Genomic DNA, 19,525 nt, shown 5'->3' with positions numbered 1-19,525 from the left:
GATTTATTATTGTGGTAATTTCTCAATACATACAAATATCAAATCATTATGTTGCACACCTGAAAACTAGTATGTTATATGTCAATAACAGTGTCCCCTGAACAACACTCAATGTTGTTTCCTTACAGTGTTGATGAGATGCTGTAGAAATTTGTTTATATCAATTAGCCTGTGGTAAAATTGGTTGTTACACATTGTTTCACTTAAAAGTTTAAGAACCTATTAATGATGTTAAATGAGGACTTACTGTATACATCAACAAAAAAAAATTTACACACGGATACTCCCTTTCTCCCAGCAATCCTACTTTGAGAAATTGATCATACAGAAATACTTTCACATGTGCTAAAATTAAGCAGATGATTCTTTGCAGCATCCATGAAATGGGGCATCAAATTGCCACTCAAGAGAAGGAAGTCCTGTGTGTATCACACAAAACCATCTACAAAAGATGTTAAGGAAAAAGAGTAAGGTGCAGAAAGTGTGGGCAGAATGTTGACACATGTTTTAAAATATGCTGTATGTACTAGTATTTATACATGTGCTTGTAGGTGCATATGTACTGCCTGTTTGAAAGAATAAATAAGTATATGTTAACGGTGGCTACCTTTTGGGAGACACTTGGGGAAGAGGAGGAAAGAAGACTCATCTACTCATCTTTTACTCTTACTCTGTTTGGTGTTTTTGTTATGGCATGCATCTATTACCCATTCAAAACCTACAAACAAGCAACAGCTCCTATCAGTACCTGAAAGGGGCCACTAGAACATCAGAGTGAGAAAGAAAACAGCAGATGATTGTGGATATGGAAATCACAGAGAACAGGTAAGGGAAGCTCAAAGAAGGAATACATAGGAATAAAGAGCTGGTAGAAGGGAGAAGTACGCAAAGTGGGGTGCTTTAAGAGCTCAAGATGCCTTCCCCAGGGGCATTATAAAGACTGCAAAATTAAAAAAAAATATATATATATAAACAGCAGAACCCCTTCCTAGTAAAATTGGAAACCTCAATATATAGAGCAGATAAAAGAAGTATTAAATGAATTTTATAAGCTCAAATTTAAATATTTCCTTAGGTCAAACAATGAGTACAATGATGCTCTTCTGAAAAACACAAACTTGAAATGGGGAATATGGAGGAATATCTCAGGAAAACCTTAAAATACACAAAGGTGGCAAGAGAAACTTTATACCTCGGTCAGCCCCAAAGAGAATAAACATGGCAGTACGAGTGCACTGGTGATCTCTGGTGTGTCAAATTTGGAACATGACATATTCAAGTGTGTTTTTCTTTTAATCTATCACAATCACTTTGAAAGCTGGATTAAAAAAAATAAAATTTGAACGTAATGTTTATGTAATCTGGGAAGCAATAAAGAACACAATTTGAAAACCAACTGGGAAGATGTACATATGATAAAAACCTGTGAGATTTACTGAGAAGCTACTTTGTGATTCAATGGCTTAGGCCAGTGGTCGGCAAACTAATTAGTCAACAGAGCCAAATATCAACAGTACAACGATTGAAATTTCTTTTGAGAGCCAAATTTTTTAAACTTAAACCTCTTCTAACACCACTTCTTCAAAAGAGACTCACCCAGGCCGTGGTATTTTGTGGAAGAGCCACACTCAAGGGGCCAAAGAGCCGCATGTGGCTCACGAGCCGCAGTTTGCCGACCACGAGCTTAGGCTAAGCTTCATTCTCAGATACGTGGTCTTTTTTCTTTTTTAAGTAAGTTTTTTAAATAAATGATTTTAGAGAGAGAGGGAAGGAGAGGAAGAAAGGAAGAGAAAAGGGGTGGGGGGGAGGAAGGGAGTGAGAGAGAGAAACGTCAATGTGAGAGAGAACTGCAAGCAACATACCCTGACCATGAACTGAACCTGCAACCTGGGCATATGCCCTGACTGGGAATGGAACTGGGATCTTTCGGTGCATGGGAAGATGCTCAATCAATTGAGCCACACTGGCCAGGGCTCCTTAATCTCCCATCTTCTCCCACAGTTCCCACCCTAGACTGCTGTACCCCCAAAAAACAATAGCTCTCAATCTCAGCCTCTTCCACTTTGAGGAATGCCACCCTTCTCACTTTGCCCCAAAGCCCTTTTACAGCCATTAGAATAACATGATACTGATGAACACAAGTCTGTGTTTCAGCTCACTTTCCATTGGCCTGCATAACTAGAAATGTTGGTCTTGTGTTGACTACCACACCTTAATTAGTATCATCATTATTAAAATCAGTAATATAAATTCTGGAATGGGAAAATATAGCTATAAAGGACAACTGATGACATTTTAGCATATAGAATATGGATTAGATAAGGCATATTTCAACATTAAATTTCAGGATTTTGATAACTACGGTGATTATGTAAGAGAATGTCTTTGCTCTTATAAGTACTGAACTATCTAGGGCAGTGATGGCGAACCTATGACACGCGTGTCAGCACTGACACGCGGCCGCATTATTTGCGAAATAATGTTTTTTCCACAAAGTGATACACTACCCGAGTTATGCTCAGTTTTTTGGCGAAGTTTGACACACCAAGCTCAAAAGGTTGCCCATCACTGATCTAGGGCAAAGAGGCGTGATGTCTTTAATTCTCAAGTGATTCAGCAAATATATACATACACACACTCAGAATGTTACCGAAAACAATTGGTGAATCTAGAAAAAGGGTATAATGGGTTTCCATGTACTATTTTCCATAGTTTAAAATTATACAACAATACAATCAAAAAATTGTAACTAAGCTGTTAACATTTATTGATGTTTGCTTTCTATTGGATTAAATAAATTATATCATTTGATCCTTTAAAAATTCTATAAATTAGGCACTATTTTGGTGCTATTTTACAGCTATACATACAGATTATTGAAACTTTCCCCAGGGTCACATAGCTGAGGGGAGACAAGATTTTACCCTAAATCTGTTCCATTCAGAGTCAAAGCTCTTAAATATTGCCTTTATAGTATAATCTTTTCCTCTCAACCTTATCACAGAAGCTAGAAGCTACTATTTGGGTTCCAAGCATTGTTATTCATTAAAACATCATATTACTTAATCTCTTCCCAGATCTCAGGGCATGTGAGAATCATCACTGAAGTCAGGGCTAGAAATGAAATTTCATCAAAGCCATCAGCACCAACAGCAAGAACCGAGAAATTATCCTATAACATTAATTTTTCTTAAACAAACAAACAAAAAACCACCCCAAACCTTAAAATGCAGTCAATTCAGTTGCACTTAGGTATGTCCAAATTTTTAACAATAAAAAGATTTTCAATTATAATTACTACACATAAAAAATCACGCTAATGGGTAATCTTCCCTAGAGAGACTAAAAGCTCAACACCAGGGAACTAATCTACAAGACCTTACTGTACTCCAGCCAGGACAGCAATGTCACCATGACCCGCATACCCGGCAATGGGAATAGTCTGACTGTATAGAACAGGTTGCTAGAATGGCCCTTAGAAAAAAAAAGATTCTACTTATACCAATACAGGGGAAATGTATACTCTCTTGAAATATACACTAGCTACTGACAGAGTCTCCTGGGGAACCCTTTATGTTCTCATCTGCCCTCAGATGAATATAGGACCATGATGTAATAGCCATGGTTAAATGCAAAGTTAGGTCCTTTCCCAGTCAGGAGAATTATGTAGGCAGGATCCTAACACCCACTACAGAAAACTATAAAGGACCCAATTTAAAAAATGTATTTTTTAAAATTGATTTTTAGAGAGAGAGGAAGGGAGAAGGATAGAGTGATAGAAACACAGATGAGAGAGAAACATCATCGATCAGCTGCCTTCTGCTTCCCCCCCTACTGGGGGATTGAGCCCATAACCCCGAGCAAATGGAACCAGCAACCTTTTGGTTCATGGGTCAATGCTCAACCACTGAGCCACACTGGTTGGGCTAAAGGACCCATTTTGAAGTCTACAATCAGCAAATAAAAACAAGTAAAAGAGAAAAAATAATTTAGCTATATAAACCAATATCCTACATAATAAAAGCCTAATATGCTAAGTGTCCGGTCATCTGGTTGGCCGTTCAACCAATCAAAGCCTAATATGCTAATGATATGCTAAGGCCACTCAACCGCTGGCTATGATGTACACTGACCACCAGGGGGCAGACACTCTGATAGGTTAGCTTGCTGCTGGGGTCCATCCTATCGGGACTGAGCGAGACGGGCCGGACATGCCTGCCCCAATTTTGCAAGGGTGGGGTCCCTCAGCCTGGCCTGTGCCCTCTTGCAATCCAGGACCCCTCGAGGGATGTCAGAGAGCTGGTTTTGGCCCGATCCCGCAGGCTAGGCTGAGGGACCCCACTGGTACACGAATTCATGCACCAGGCCTCTAGTAGCTATAAAAAGTTCTAATTCTGGTCAATAGTAAAGCATTAACCCTTTGCACTCGCTTGCTTTTTTCTCGAGCTGCTACCGATGCTAACCGTGTTGAGTCACTCGACATCCGAGTGCAAAAGGTTAATGTCAGGCTATTACTTCTGAATTTCCAAATACTCAAACATGTGTTTTCTACTTGAGGTAAAGTTAAAATAATGACAAGTATATGAATTCTTGTAATTATGATAAAATATTATGCAATACAGACATAAGTGGAATATAATTAACTTATTTCATTTTATTTATTAGAACTCTTCTATGCTTAGTTTATAATACAGTCCATAAAATCACTTTTACAAGTGAGCAAAAACTATAGAAATTATCTAGTTACTCCATCATATTGTTCACTGTGTGTTTTTTTCATACTGTTCACTTGTACTGAGCTTGAAATTAACTGTAAATGAAAACAATCCTTTTATACTTATTCACTCAAATACCTGTCCATCCCGGTAGCATTTTAAACTCATGTTATGCAACTAATGTTTTCTTTCCTGCCATTCATCTCTGTTCATGATTTTTTGGTTAGGGCTTTTGATTCAGCTTGGTGAAATAATTATGAATCTTTAACCTGAGTATGTTGATCCTACTTTCGATACTTATATCTTCTTTGTCCAGTGGGCCAGAGGCAGTTGTGTTCAGAGTCCTGGCTAAGACTAAACTTTCCATAAGTGAATATTATTTAGTTAATAACAACAACAACAATCTTACCTTATAATAGAGAAACATGCAAATTGACCGCACCTCCGCTATGCCCACGATTGGGCCGGCAGGAGGCTGGGGGCGGGACTCCGGGTGGCATATCCGCCGTTGAGAAGTTCAAGATGGCGGTACCAAGTGGCTGGGCCCATGCCGCTGCTCCCGGGGGTGCCTGAAGCGATCGGCACCCCGGGGGGCGTGGCCGGGCCCATCGGCACCCTGGGGGGGCGTGGCCGGGCCCATGCCGCCACTCCCGGGGGTGCCTGAAGCGATCGGCACCCCGGGGGGCGTGGCCGGGCCCATGCCGCCACTCCCGGGGTTCCTGGGGCGATCGGCACCCCGGGGGGCGTGGCCGGGCCCATCGGCACCCTGGGGGGGCGTGTCCGGGCCCCTCCCGCCCCTCCCGGGGTTGATCGTCCACCTGGGAGGGCGTGGTCTTGCCCCTCCCGCCCCTCCCGGGGGTCCGGGGGTCGATCGGCCACCTGGGGGGGGCGTGGCCCGGCCCCTCCCGCCCCTCCCGGGGGTCCCAGGGGCCGAGGCTTTCCGGGCCTTGGGCACCAGCGGGGAGCCTGCACCGATCGCAGGAAACCACTGGGGGTCAGCTCCTGTGATCGGTAGCAGGGACGCTGGGTGCGGCGAGCCCAAGGCCACCGCCCGGGGCCAAGCCCCGACCCTGAAAAAGGCAGAAGGCGGTGGCCACAGCCAAGGCCTGGGTCCCTGGTGCCGGCAGAAAACTGGTGCAGGCAGCCAGGTGAATGAAGGTCTATTGCACGAATCTTCGTGCAAACGGGCTACTAGTACCGGTAATAATAGTTATTACATATAAATACTTAGTACATACTAAACATTAATAGGTTCCAGGCATTGTTCTCAGCACTTTACAAGCAATATACCATTGACTACTCACAATAACCTTATAAGGTAAGTATTATTATTACTAATTATTGTTGTTACATATGTTTTCTAAATGAAACAAGTGCAGCACTGAAAAGTTAATTTTCTAGGTTAAACAAAAACTATAAAGTGGGCACTGAATTTGACTTCAAGTAGGAGCCCATATTCTTAACCATTAGGACATATGATTACCTCTCAATTTGGACAAACATAACATAAATAATAAAATGAAACTTCATTCCAATAGTTTGAAATAAGTTTATAGAATTTTATATTAAAAGTTAATTCAATAGCCCTGGTTGGGTAACTCGGTTGGTTGAAGCGTATACCAAAAGGTTGTGGGTTCGATTCCCGGTTGGGGTACATATGGAAGGCAGTATTTCTCTCTCAGGTCAATGTCTCTCTCTCCCCGCCCTTCTCAAATCAGTAAAAAACATATCCTCAAGTGAGAATTAAAAAGTTAATTCAATAAATGTAAACTTCCTTTATTTTTTTAAAGAATAAAGTTGTACTATACTTGATGCCCAAGACTCAACTCCTTAGTGAATGAAACCTTTAGGCAGGTGGCTAGAACCAAGTGGGACTGGTGCAGGTACCTGGATGCGCTGAGGTGAGGCTACTGCAGAGTCCGTGGAGATTATCTGGATGCGTGGGGAGGGGCTGGTCATCCCTGGAGATTCTGGCCGAGAAGTCTGTGTACGTGGTACCTGTGGGCAAAAAGTGGGTTGGATCACAAGGGGGCTCAGAAAGATGCCTAGTGGTGGCCTAAGGACCATGCCTTTTGCTTTCCCAGTGGCCTTGAGCGATTAACTAATGTAGTTCTAGAATGGACCCAGGATGATAAAGGAATCAATGAGATATTGGCACAGGATTGTACAAAGAAAATACAATCGTAAAATAGCTGATTTAATGTTGTACATGCAAGGGAGGGGGTGGGGGAAGAATTTTCAAGTTTTCTCTGCACAATTTAACACAATAAAAAGCTACCAAAATAATTTTTTAAAGATGATCTTTGAATTTTTTCACGGTCTCCAAAGCTACCTATAAAACACTCCTTCAGATGAGTTTCCAGAAGGAATGCTCTAATAACATTGTAGAAGATGGCAAACAGAACTGCACAACACTGAAAATTATTGGGATTAGTACCCATGAGAAAGAGTCCTGGCAATCTCCCAGCTCCACTTCTAGGTATATACCAGTGATGGGCAACCTTTTGAGCTTGGTGTGTCAAACTTCGCCAAAAAACTGAGCATAACTCGGGTAGTTTGTCACTTTGAGGAAAAAACATTATTTCGCAAATGTTTCATCCTCAGGAGCAGCAAATGTTTCATCCTCGGCATGCGGCCGCCTCAGCGGCCGCGTGTCATCAGAAATGGCTACGCGTGTCAGTGCTGACACGCGTGTCATAGGTTTGCCATCACTGGTATATACTCAAGAGAAAGGCAAACATATGTCCACACAAAAACCTGTAAAAAATGTTCACATACTATTATTTATAGTAGCTCAAAAGTAGAAACAAATCCAATGTCTATCAACTGATGAATAAAATGTAGCATATATCCATACAATGAAAAGGAATGTAGTACTGATACATTCGACAGTATTGATTACATCAGTCACAAAAGACCATATATTCACCCTGGCTAGTTTGGCTCAGTGGATAGAGCATCGGCCTGTGGACCAAAGGGTCCCAGGTTTGATTTTGGTCAAGGGCATGAACCTTGGTTGCAGGCTCCTCCCCAGCCCAGGCCCTGGTCTGGGAACGTGCAGGAGGGAACCAATAGATGTGTTTCTTTCACATCAATATTTCTCTCTTTCTTTCCCTCTCTCCCCCACTCTCCCTAAAAATCAATGGAAAAATATCCTCAGGTGAGAATTAACAACAACAAAAATAATAAATAAATACTAGTAAATAAAACATTAAAAAAAAGACCATATATTCTATGATTTCATTTATATAAAAAATTCAGAACAGGCAAACCAATCAGAATAGAAAGTAGGTTAGTGGTTGCCAAGGGCTGAGGGGATGGAGGAAGGGGGATTAACTGCTAATAGGTATAAAGTTTCTTTCTGGGATGATGAAAAATTTTGGGAATCAGATTGTGGTGATAGCTGTCAACTTTAGTTATACTAAACTGTATAATTTAAAAGGATGAATTTTATGGTAAGTGAATATATCTTAATTTTATAAAGGATATCATGATTAATTACTGGAATAAGTTATAAAAAGGTATTTTCTTTCAAAAGCATTAATTTTATCAACAAAAGTTCACTATAATAAAGAACAGAATCAACATTCTCATAGGGATTTTTACTTTACAAAATGCTTCATATAAATTCTCTCCTGGTTAAGAGATAAGCAGAATAGACACAAACTATTTTAGAGAAGGTGTGACAAGGCTCAAATCTTAGAGAATACGTTTTTCAGAATCCATGTACATGAAATTGGTAGCTGTTTACTATTTGTAATTAAGAAAAAGTAACTAGCCAGTCAAAGTAACTAGCCAGTTACTTTATCAGAGTACATTTATTAAATCTTTCTTTAATAACGAACATTTAGAATTTTGGTTGAGTCTTTTATTACTCTGCAAATTAAGAGTTCCTTCTTTTGTACAGTCTCATAGTATTCCATTGTGCAAATGTACCACAACTTTGTCTACTCATCTACTGATGGGCATTTGAGCTGTTTCCAGATCTTAGCTACTGTAAATTGTGCTATGAACATAGGGGTGCATACATTCTTTCTGAGTGGTGTTTTGGATTTCTTAGGACATCCTCTCTAATAAAATGGTAATATGCAAATTAACCATCACTCCGCCACATAAGCCACGCCCACCAGCCACGCCACACCCACCAGCCAATCAGGGCGAGTATGCAAATTAACCCCAATCCAAGATGGCTACAGCCACAGAGAGCAAGGTTTCCCAGGTAACAGAGGAAGCCAAGCTTTCCATAGCCGTTGCAGGCCTAAGCCTCCACTCAAGCTACAAAGTTTCAATTATAGAAGGTAAACAAATTCAAACAAATGGCGGCAGAATGGAGCTTGAGAGAGCAGGCCAGGGTTGCCGGCGGCAACAGGGGAAGCAAAGCTTTCCGCACACCCTGGCCGGGCCCACCCGCTTAAGGCTACAAAGTTTCAATTGTAGAAGGTGAATTAACTGCCACAGAAATGGCTGCCGGAGCCCCAGGCTTGGCTCCGCTCCAGGCTACAAAGTTTCAATTGTAGAAGGAAAATAAATTCCAGATACCAGGGCCTCCACTTGGGTTGCCAGGGGGCATGGCCGGCCTGCAAACCACCACAGGCCCCTCGCTCAGGCCGCCCCACACCCCAAGGGAACCTCCACCCTTATCTGTGACACCCTTCAGGGCAAACCAGCTGGCCCCCACCCGTGCACCAGGCCTCTATCTTATCTAATAAAAGAGTAATGTGCAGAGTGATCATCACTGAAACACACAATATAGCTGCCCCCATGTGGTCAAAGATCCTGTCCCCATGTGGACACAAGATGGCCACCACAAGATAGCCAGCAGGAGAGGGCAGTTGGGAGGCACCCGGCCTGCAAGGGAGGGCAGTTGTGAGGAACCAGGCCTACAAGGGAGGGCAGTTGAGAGGGACCAGGCTTGCAAGGGAGGGCAGTTGGAAGTGATCAACCCTGCAGGAGAGGGCAGTTAGGGGTGACCAGGCTGGTAGAGGAGGGAAGTTGGGGGCAAACAGGCTGGCAGGGGAGCAGTTAGGCATCAACCAGGCTGGCAGCAGAGTGGTTAGGGGGTGATCAGGCTGGCAGGCAGAAGCGGTTAGGGGCAATCAGGAAGGCAGGGAGGCAAGCAGTTGGGAGCCAGCAGTCCTGGATTGTGAGAGGGATGTCCGACTGCCCGTTTAGGCCCGATCCCACCAGGAATCCCACTAGATCCTGGTGGGATCGGGCCTAAACGGGCAGTCGGACATTCCTCCAGGAGTCCCAGATTGGAGAGGGTACAGGCTGGGCTGAGGGACTACCCCCCGCCGTGCACGAATTTCGTGCACCGGGCTTCTAGTATTCCTATAAGTGGTATCACTGGGTCAAATGGCAGTTCCCTATTTAATTTTTTGAGGAAACTCCTTACTGTTTCCTATAGTGGCTGCCCCAGTCTGCATTCCCATTGATTTCTTCTTTCTTAAAAATGTTTTTACTGACTTTTAGAGATAGTGAGGAAAAGAGGGATAGAGAGGTAGAAGCATTGATGAGGAGAGAGAGAGAAACATACTCTCCAGGTCCCTCCATGCTGTCTCAAAGGGTAAGGAGATCCTTCTTTTTTACTGCTGCATAATATTCCACGATGTAAATGTACCACAGCTTTTCTATCCACTCATCTACTGATGGGCACTTGGGTTGTTTCCAGATCTTAGCTATTGTAAATAATGCTGCTATAAACATAGGGGTGCATATATTCTTTCTGATTGGTATTTCTGGCTTCGTAGGATATATGCCCAAAAGTGGGATTGTGGATCAAACAGCAGTTTCATTTTTAATTTTTTGAGGAAATTCATTTATTAAATCTAGTAGTTTTTTTGTGGAGTCTTTAGGATTTTCTATGTACAATATCATGTCATCTGTGAACAATATCCATTTTAGTTCCTCCTTTCCAATTTGGATGCCTTTTTTTTTTTTTTTCTTGTCCGATCACTGTGACTTGGATTTCCAGTACTATGTGGAATAAGAAATGGTAAAAGGAGACATCCCTATCTTCTTGTTCCTGACTTTAAGGGAAATGATTTTAAGTTTTGCCCACTGAGTATGATGTTGGCTGTAAGTTTGTTATATATGGCCTTTATTATGTTGAGGTATGATCCCTCTATTCCCACTTTGCTGAGTCTTTATAAAAAATGGGAGCTTCAGTGCGGTAACACAACCGATCCTGGAGAAGCCTGCGGGAGCCCCGGGGAGAGGGGCCCGTGAAAAAAAAAAAGAAAAAAAAATGGGAGCTGGATTTTGTTGAATGCTTTTTCTATGACTATTGCTACTATCAAGTGATTTTTATCCATTTTATTTATGTGATGTATCATGTTTAATGACATAAGTATTTTAACAGCCTTGTGACTTTGGAATAAATCTCACTTGGTCATGCTGTATGATCTTTTAAATGTATTGCTGGATCCAATTTACTAATATTTTGTTGAGGATTGAAGCATTTATGTTCACCAGGGATACTGGCCTGTAATTTTCGTTCCTCATAGTGTTTTTATCTGGTTTTGGAGTTAGGATAATGCTGGCCTTGTAAAGAGCTTGGAAGTCTTCCTTCTTGAATTTTTGGGAATAGTGTGAGGAGATAAGTGTTAATTTTTATCTGAGTATTTGGTAAAATTTGCCTGTGAAGTCATCCGGTCCAGGATGTTTGTTTGCTGGGAATTTTTGTATTATTGCTTTAATTTCATTAGTTGTTACCCGTCTATTCTGGTTTTGATTCTTCCTGATTGAGTTCTGAAAGGTTGTCTGTTTCTAGAAATTTGTCCATTTCACCCAGGTTGTCCAATTTGTTAGGATGTAGTTGTTCATAGTTTTGTGTGTGTGTTGTTTTTTAACAATCATTTGTATTTCTGTGATGCCAATTGTTACTTTGGCTCTTTCATTTCTCATTTTATTTACTTGGGTCCTCTCTGTTTCTTGGTAAGTCTGGGTAAAGGTTCATTAATCTTGTTTATCTTTTCAAAGAACTAGCTCTTGGTTTCATTGATCTTTTTTTTTCTTCTTCTTTTTTTTTTTCCTGTAGTCTCTATGTCATTTATTTCTGCTCTGATCTTTATTATTTCCTTCTTCCTACTTACTCTGGGCTTTTCTTGTGCTCCTAATTCTTATAGTTGTAGGGTTAGATTGCTTATTTGAGCTTTCTCTTGTTTCCTCATAGGCCTGTAATGCTATGAACTTCCCTCTCAAGACTGTTTTCAGTGTCCCATAGATTTTGGGTTGTGTGCTCATTTTCATTTGTTTCCAGGAGGTTTTTTTTATTTCTTCCTCAATGTCATTCGTAACCCATTCCTTGTTTAATAACATGCTATTTAGCCTCCATGTGTTGGAATGTTTTTGAGGTTCGTTTTTTAAAAATACATTTTTATTGATTTCAGAGAGGAAAGGAGAGGGAGAGATAGAAACATCAATGGTAAGAATCATTGATTGACTGTCTCCTGCATGACCCACACTGGGGATCAAGCCCATAACCCAGGCATGTACCCTGACCAGGAATCAAACTGTGACCTCCTGGTTCATAGATCAACACTCAACCACAGCCACACTGGCTGGGCTTGAGTGTTTTTATTGTAGTTGATTTCTAGTTTCATGCCATTGTGATCCAAGATGTTTGATTATGATTTCAATCTTCTTAAATTTGTAGACTTATTTTACGTCATAATATGTTGTCTTTGAGAATATTCCATGTGCACTTGAGAAGAATATATATTCTGCTGCTTTGGGAAGAAATGTTCTATAAATATCAGTTAAATCCATCTGATGTAGAATGCCATTTAAAGTCTCTGTTTCTTGCTGAATTTTTTGTCTGGAAGATCTATCCAGTGATGTCAGTGGGGTGTTAAAGTCCCCTACTTTGACTGTATTGCTTTCAATCTCTCTAAGTCCACCAAAAGTTTTTTCCTAATATATTTAGATGCTCCTATATTGGGTGCATATATGTTCACAAGAATCATATTTTCTTGTTGGATCGATCCCTTTAGTATTATGTGTGACCTTCTTTGACTCTTTTATGGCCTTTGTTTTAAAGTCTATTTTGTCAGAAATGAGTATTGCTACCCCAATGTTTGCTTTTTCATTTTTCATTTGCATGAGGTGTTTTTTTCCCATCCCTTCACTTTTGCTCCGAGGTTGGTCTCTTCCAGACAGCATATATATGGATCATGTTTTCCTATCCATTTAGCTACCCTATGTCTTTTGATTGGAGCATTTAATTAATTTACACTTAAGGTTATTATTGATTGCCTTTTTTTCCTTTATACCTATGTTCCTCTCTCTCTTGATTTCTTTCTCCTAAAGTAGTCCCTTTAACATTTCTTGCAATGCTAGTTTGATGGTAATGTACTCATTTAGCCTTTTTCTTTCTTTCTTTTTTTTAAGCTGGAAGCTCTTTATTTCACCTTCAATTTTAAATGACAGTCTTGCTGGATAGTCTTGGATTCGGGTTCTAGCTTTTCATTACTTTGAATACAATCAAACCTCAATTCTCAAATGTCTCCCATCTCAAACAATTGGCTTCTCAACACAACAACTCTTACACACTGATACCTGCATGATCAGTAACATGCCTCTCAAGCAACCAAGGAGAGAATGTGCACGTATGAGTCAATTTACTGCTAAATCTCATGTTAATATCTCAGAAAATTGTTCTGTGAACATGTTTATGTGTTTTTTTTTTGCTTTTGTTGCTGTTTTATTAAAAATGTACAATACATCACCATTTTTATTGTGCATTTCATGTCCTTTTAGGTTTCAAAGTGTTTATAGATTAAACAGTACATTAGACATTTACCGTATATAAGATTAAAACGGTATCATTTAGGGGTCTGGAATGGGTTAATTCAATTTACATTATTTCTAACGGAAAAAAATTATTCGATTTTTGAACAGCCTTCTGGACCCATTTAAGTTCAAAAACCTAGGTTCCACTGTACTTCATGCCAATCCCATCTGGCCTGAAGTGTTTCTGTTGGGAAATCAGCTGACAGTCTAATGGGAATTCCCTTATAGGTAACTTTCTGTCTCTCTTGCTGCCTTTAAGATTCTTTGTCTTGAACTTTTGTTATTTTAATTATATATCTTGGTGTGGGTCTTTGTGTTCATTTTGATTGAGACTCTCCGTGCTCCCTGAACTTGTGTAACTTCCTTCACCAGATTAGGGAAGTTTTTCTGTCATTATTTCTTTAAACAGGTTCTCTATTTCTTGCTCACTTTTTTCTTTCTGGTATCCCTATGATGAGGATGTTGTTACATTTCATATTGTCCCAAAGTTCCGTTAAACTACCCTCCTGCTTTTTAATTCTTTTTTCTTTTAGCTGCTCTAATTGGGTGTTGCTGTTTTTTTAACCGCTTTCTTCCAAATCACTGATTTGATCCTTTGCTTCATTCAATGTACTTTTAATTCCCTTCAGTGTATTCTTGATTTCAGATATGGTATTTTTCATTTCCGACTGGTCTTGTTCATGGTCTCTATTTCCTTTTTCATGCTATTGTAGTTCTCATTAAGTTCCTTCTAATTCTCACTAAGTTCCTTGAGCATCCTTATAACCATTACTTTGAACTCCATATCTGATAAATTACTTGCCTCCATTTCATTTAGCTCTTTTTCTGGAGTTTCCGCCTTTTCTTTCTGGGGTGGTCTTATGTAGCTGTGTTCCGTGGAACCCAGGGGTGTAATCTTGATCTCCTGAGTCTGATGCTCTAGAAATGTCCCTTGTATGGAATATGTGGGCCCTCCTGATGTAATTGGATCTTGATTGCTGTTGGTCTGGTCATGTGTGGAATCAACCCTCAGGCTCACTGACTGTGAGGCTCAACTCTGAACATGTGCAAGTTGCTGTACAGGTGCGGTCTCATGTGGCTTCTACAGTCTTTGTTTAAAAGTCTCCTTTTCATATAGTTAATATTTCAGGGTGCTTGTTCCTCAATTTAGCTGTAACTTCCAGATTGGTTCTGGTAGGCACTGCGAGCAAGATCCCCCTACTCAGCTGCCATCTTCCTGGAGTTCCTTCTTATGCAGAGTGAACAACACTGTAGTGTTTTTAAGATGTCTATGCCATTCTTCTGAATTCAAATGGGTGAAAAAGAATCACTGCCATGAAGAAATTTTGACTCACTCTTTCTGAGCTCCAGTGTGGGGCAGCAGCTTGAAAGGCACCACAGAGAAAATAGGGAGGAACTCTCAGGGTCCACACAAAGCTCATGGGTCCCCTGGCGGCAGAGCCACATTGTTGTCCTGCTCCTGGCCCCTGTACCCAAACCTGTTGCCTACTGCAGAGCTGTTATCTGCCCGACCCAAAACAGCGGTGGCAATTGTAGTTCAAGTGTCTCATCAAAGCTTCATGTGGAAGATGTGGAGCGTGTGCCGAGCTGGCTCTTCCAACCTGCCCAGAACTCCAACCTGCCGATCTATTAGAAGTTTGAAAGCAATCAACAGGCTATGGAATCCAACAGACATGGGCTCTGAAACCTGTAGTGTCACCCTCAGCAAGTACATAAACCCTCTAAACTTCAATTTCTTCAGATTCAACGTGGATATACTGTTACTACTTTATGTGACTACTGAGAGGGTTAATGAATAATATGTTAAGTATTAATTCCATTCAGTACATAGTAGCTATTAATACTATCACAAACTTCTTGAAATTTTTCTAAAGCCTGAATTATAAACAGAGTATGTGTTTTGTTATATGTGGTAAATTATACTAGTGAGGCTCTCCTTGAACAGAAAATTCTTTTTATTTTCTTATTATAAAAAAATATTATTAGCCCTAGCTGGTTTGGCTCAATGGACAGAGCGTAGGCCTGTGGACTGAAGGGTTCCAGGTTCGATTCCGGTCAGGGCCACATGCCTGGGTTATGGGCTCAGTCCCCGGTGTGAGGTATGCAGGAGGCAGCCAATCGATGATTCTCTCTCATTATTGATGTTTCTCTCTCTCCCTTCCTCTCTGAAATCAATCAATCAATAAATAATAATATTAAACCCTACTTCACATCATATAAAAATTAAAAAAAAATAGGTGTAAATCTTCATGATCTTTGATTAGGCAATGATTTCTTAGCCATTATACTTAAAGACAATAAACAATAGAAAAATTGCCCTAGCTGGTTTGGCTCAGTGGAGTGTAGGCCTGTGGACTGAAGGGTGCCGGGTTCAATTCTGGCCAAGGGCACATGGCTGGGTTGCGGGCTCTAACCCCAGTTGGGGGGTGTGCAGGAGGCAGTCGGTGAATGATTTTCATCATTGATGATTCTATCTCTCTCTCCCTTCCTCTCTGGAAAAAAAAAAAAAAATATATATATATATATATACATACACATATATATACACACTAGAGGCCCAGTGCATGATTGAATCATGCACGTGTAGGGTCCCCTACACGCTTTCGCTTTCGATCGTGGGGGAGCTGGGTGCCTGGTGCCGGAGCAGACAGGCACCCAGCCCTCCCCCCCCCCCCGCTTTTGATGGTCCGTGGCGGGACGTGAGCTCACCCCTTCTGTTCCGCAGCACAACCATGGCGCAGACGCTGAGCTCGCGCCGCCACTGGCGACGCAAGCTCAGCTCCTGCTGGCCCAATCGGCTACCCCGGCCACCCCGAGTCCCGCCCCCTGCGCCTCCCTCTGGTCCAATCGTGGGTGTAGCGGAGTGATGGTAATTTACATATTACCATTTTATTAGGTAGGATATATTAAAAAAAAACCCCATAAAACAAAAAACAAAACAACACTGGGTCAAATGGAAGTTCCATTTTTAATTTTTTGAGGAAACGCCATACTGTTTTCCAGAGTTGGCTGTACCAGTCTGCATTCCCACCAGCCATGCAAGAGGATTCCTTTTTCTCCGCATCCTCTCCAGCACTTGTCGTTTGTTGATGATAGCCATTCTGACAGGTGTGAGATGGTAACTCACTGTTGTTTTGATTTGCATTTCTCAGATGATTAGTGACTTTGAGCATGTTTTCATACGTGTTTTGGCCTTCTGTATGTCCTCTTTCGAAAAGGTCTATCTAGGTCCTTTGCCCATTTTTTGTTTGGATTGTAAAGTTGTATGAGTTCCCTATAAATGTTGGAGGTTAAACCCTTATTGGAGGTAACACTGGCAAATATGTCCTCCCATGCAGTGGGCTTTCTTGTTGTTTTGTTAATGGTTTCTTTCACTGTGCAGAAGCTTTTTATTTTGATGTAGACCCATTTGTTTATTTTCTCCTTAGTTTCCATTGCCCTAAGAGCTGTTTGGTAAAGATATTGCTATGACAAATGTCTGCTATTTTGCTACCTATAGCTTCTTCTAGGATTTTTATGGTTTCCTGTCTTATGTTTAAGTCCTTTATCCATTATGAGTTTATTTTTGTGTATGGTGTAAGTTGGTGGTCTAGTTTCATTTTTTTGCATGTATCTAATTTTCCTAACACCATTTATTGAAGAGACCCAGTGATCCCACTTCTAGGAGAAGATCACAAGAAAACAGAAACACCAATCAGAAAGGATATATGCACCCCTATCTTCATAGCAGCACAATTTACAATAGCTAAGATTTGGAAACAGCCTAAGTGCCCATCAGATTAGAAAACTGTGGTACATCTACACAATGGAATACTACACTGCTGTAAAAAAGAAGGAATTCTTACCATTTGCAACAGCATGGATGGAACTGAAGAGCATTATGCTAAGCAAAATAAGCCAGTCAGAGAAAGATAAATATCACATGATCTCACTCATTTGTGAAATATAATGAACATAAACTGATGAACAAAAAATAGAACCAGAGACATAGAAGCATCGAACAGACTGTCCAACCTATGAGGGAAGGTTGGGGGTGATGGGGTAAGAGATCAACCAAAGGACTTGTATGTATGCATATGAGCATAACCAATGGACATAGATGGGGGTGGGATGGGGTGAAGGCATGTGCTGAGGGGTGGGGGTGGCCAGGGAGAGGTCAATGGGGGAAAAGGAGACTTATGTAATACTTTAAACAATAAAGAATTTAAATTAAAAACAAAAGGAAAAATAGGTAAGATGTACTTTGTCAAAATTGAAAACATTCATGCTTAAAAGGATACTATATAGAAAGTGAAAAAAAAAAAAACCCAGGGAGTGGGAGAAATTATTTGCAAATCATATATCTGACAAGGGACTTATATTGACACTATATAAAGAACTCTTATAATTCAATTACATTACTATTGAAAACAATTTTTAAATGACAAAGATGAATAGACATTTCTCCAAAGAAGATATACATATGGCCAATAAGTCCATGAAAAGATGCTCAACATCACTAGTCATTACAGAAATTCAAATCAAAATCACATTAAGCCCTCGCCAGCTTGGCTCAGTGGGCCTGCGGACCAAAGGGTCCCAGGTTTGATTCTGGTCAAGGGCAGCATATGCCTGGGTTGCAAGCTCGGTCCAACGTGCAGGAGGCAGCCAAGCAATGATTCCCTCTCATCATTCCTATTTTTCTCTCTCTCCCTTCCTCTCTGAAATCAATAAATTAAAAAATTAAAAAAAAATCACATTAAGATACCACTTCATACCCATTAGGATGGTTATAATAAAAAAGAAAGATTAAGTGTTGGTAAGGATGTGGAGAAACTGGAACTCTCATTCATTGCTGATGGAAATATACAATGGTATAGACCCGTGGTTGGCAAACTGCGGCTCACGAGCCACATGTGGCTCTTTGGCCCCTTGAGTGTGGCTCTCCCACAAAATACCATGGCCTGGGCCAGTCTATTTTGAAGAAGTGGCATTAGAAGAAGTTTAAGTTTAAAAAATTTGGCTCTCAAAAGAAATTTCAATCGTTGTACTGTTGATATTTGGCTCTGTTGACTAATGAGTTTGCCGACCACTGGTATAGACAGTTTGGAAAACAATTCTTCAAATGCTTACACAGAGTTTTCATGTGATTCAGCACTTCTAGGTAGATACAGTAGAGAAATGAAAACATCCTATCTAATAAAAGAGTAATATGCAAATTGACCATACTTCCGCCACATCCACAAGCCATGCCAACCAGCCAATCAGGAGCAAGTATGCAAATTAACCCAACCAAGATGGCTGCAGCCACAGAGAGAGCAGGAGGCTTGAGTTTCCCTGGTAATGAAGGAAGCCAAGCTTTCTGCCTGCCCTGGCCCGCCCAGGCCTCCACTCAAGGCTACAAAGTTTCAATTATAGAAGATAAATAAATCCCAGATACCAGGGCCTCCACTTGGGTCGCCGGGGGGCGTGGGCGGCCTGCAAACCACCACAGGCCCCTCGCCCAGGCCTCCCCACGCCCCAAGGGAACCCCCACCCTGATCCGGGACACCCTTCAGGGCAAACCAGCTGGCACCACACCCACTTGTGCACCAGGCCTCTATCCTATCTAATAAAAGAGTAATATGCAAATTGACCATCACTCCAACTCACAAGATGGCTGCCCCCATGTGGACACAAGATGGCTGGCACGAGATGGCCAGCAGGGGAGGGCAGTTGGGAGGGACCAGGCTTGCAAGGGAGGGCAGTTGTGGGCGATCATGCCAGCAGGGGAGGGCAGTTGGGAGGGACCAGGCCTGCAAGGGAGGGCAGTTGGGGGTGATCAAGCCTGCAGGGGAGGGCAGTTAGGGGTGACCAGGCTGGCAGAGGAGGAAAGTTGGAGGTGACTGGACCTGCAGGGAAGGGCAGTTGGGGGGGACCCAGGACTGCAGGGGAGAGCAGTTGGGGCGGGGGGGGACCAGGCCTGCAGGGGAGGAAAGTTAGGGGTGACCAGGCCTGCAGGGAAGGGCAGTTAGGGGTGACCAGACTGGCAGGCAGAA

The 19,525-nt window shown here is 41.6% G+C and overlaps 1 protein-coding gene across 9 annotated transcripts in view; it reads right to left on the bottom strand.

The window, feature by feature from the left end:
* NR2C2 (nuclear receptor subfamily 2 group C member 2) overlaps nt 1–19,525 on the bottom strand; it is a 93,404-nt gene that overhangs the window by 33,261 nt on the left and 40,618 nt on the right. For all 9 annotated transcript variants that reach the window (XM_079795178.1, XM_079795171.1, XM_079795172.1 and 6 more), the window contains one exon: nt 6,603–6,713. In XM_079795178.1, the coding sequence (XP_079651304.1) occupies nt 6,603–6,674 (72 nt within the window). In that variant the 5' untranslated portion in view covers nt 6,675–6,713. The remainder of the gene's footprint in view (nt 1–6,602; nt 6,714–19,525) is intronic.

This window comes from Cnephaeus nilssonii (genome assembly GCF_951640355.1).
Source record: "Cnephaeus nilssonii genome assembly, chromosome: 17".
Lineage (NCBI taxonomy): Eukaryota > Metazoa > Chordata > Mammalia > Chiroptera > Vespertilionidae > Cnephaeus > Cnephaeus nilssonii.
Note: the sequence above shows the minus strand (reverse complement) of the source record. Positions and strands in the feature narration are given on the sequence as shown.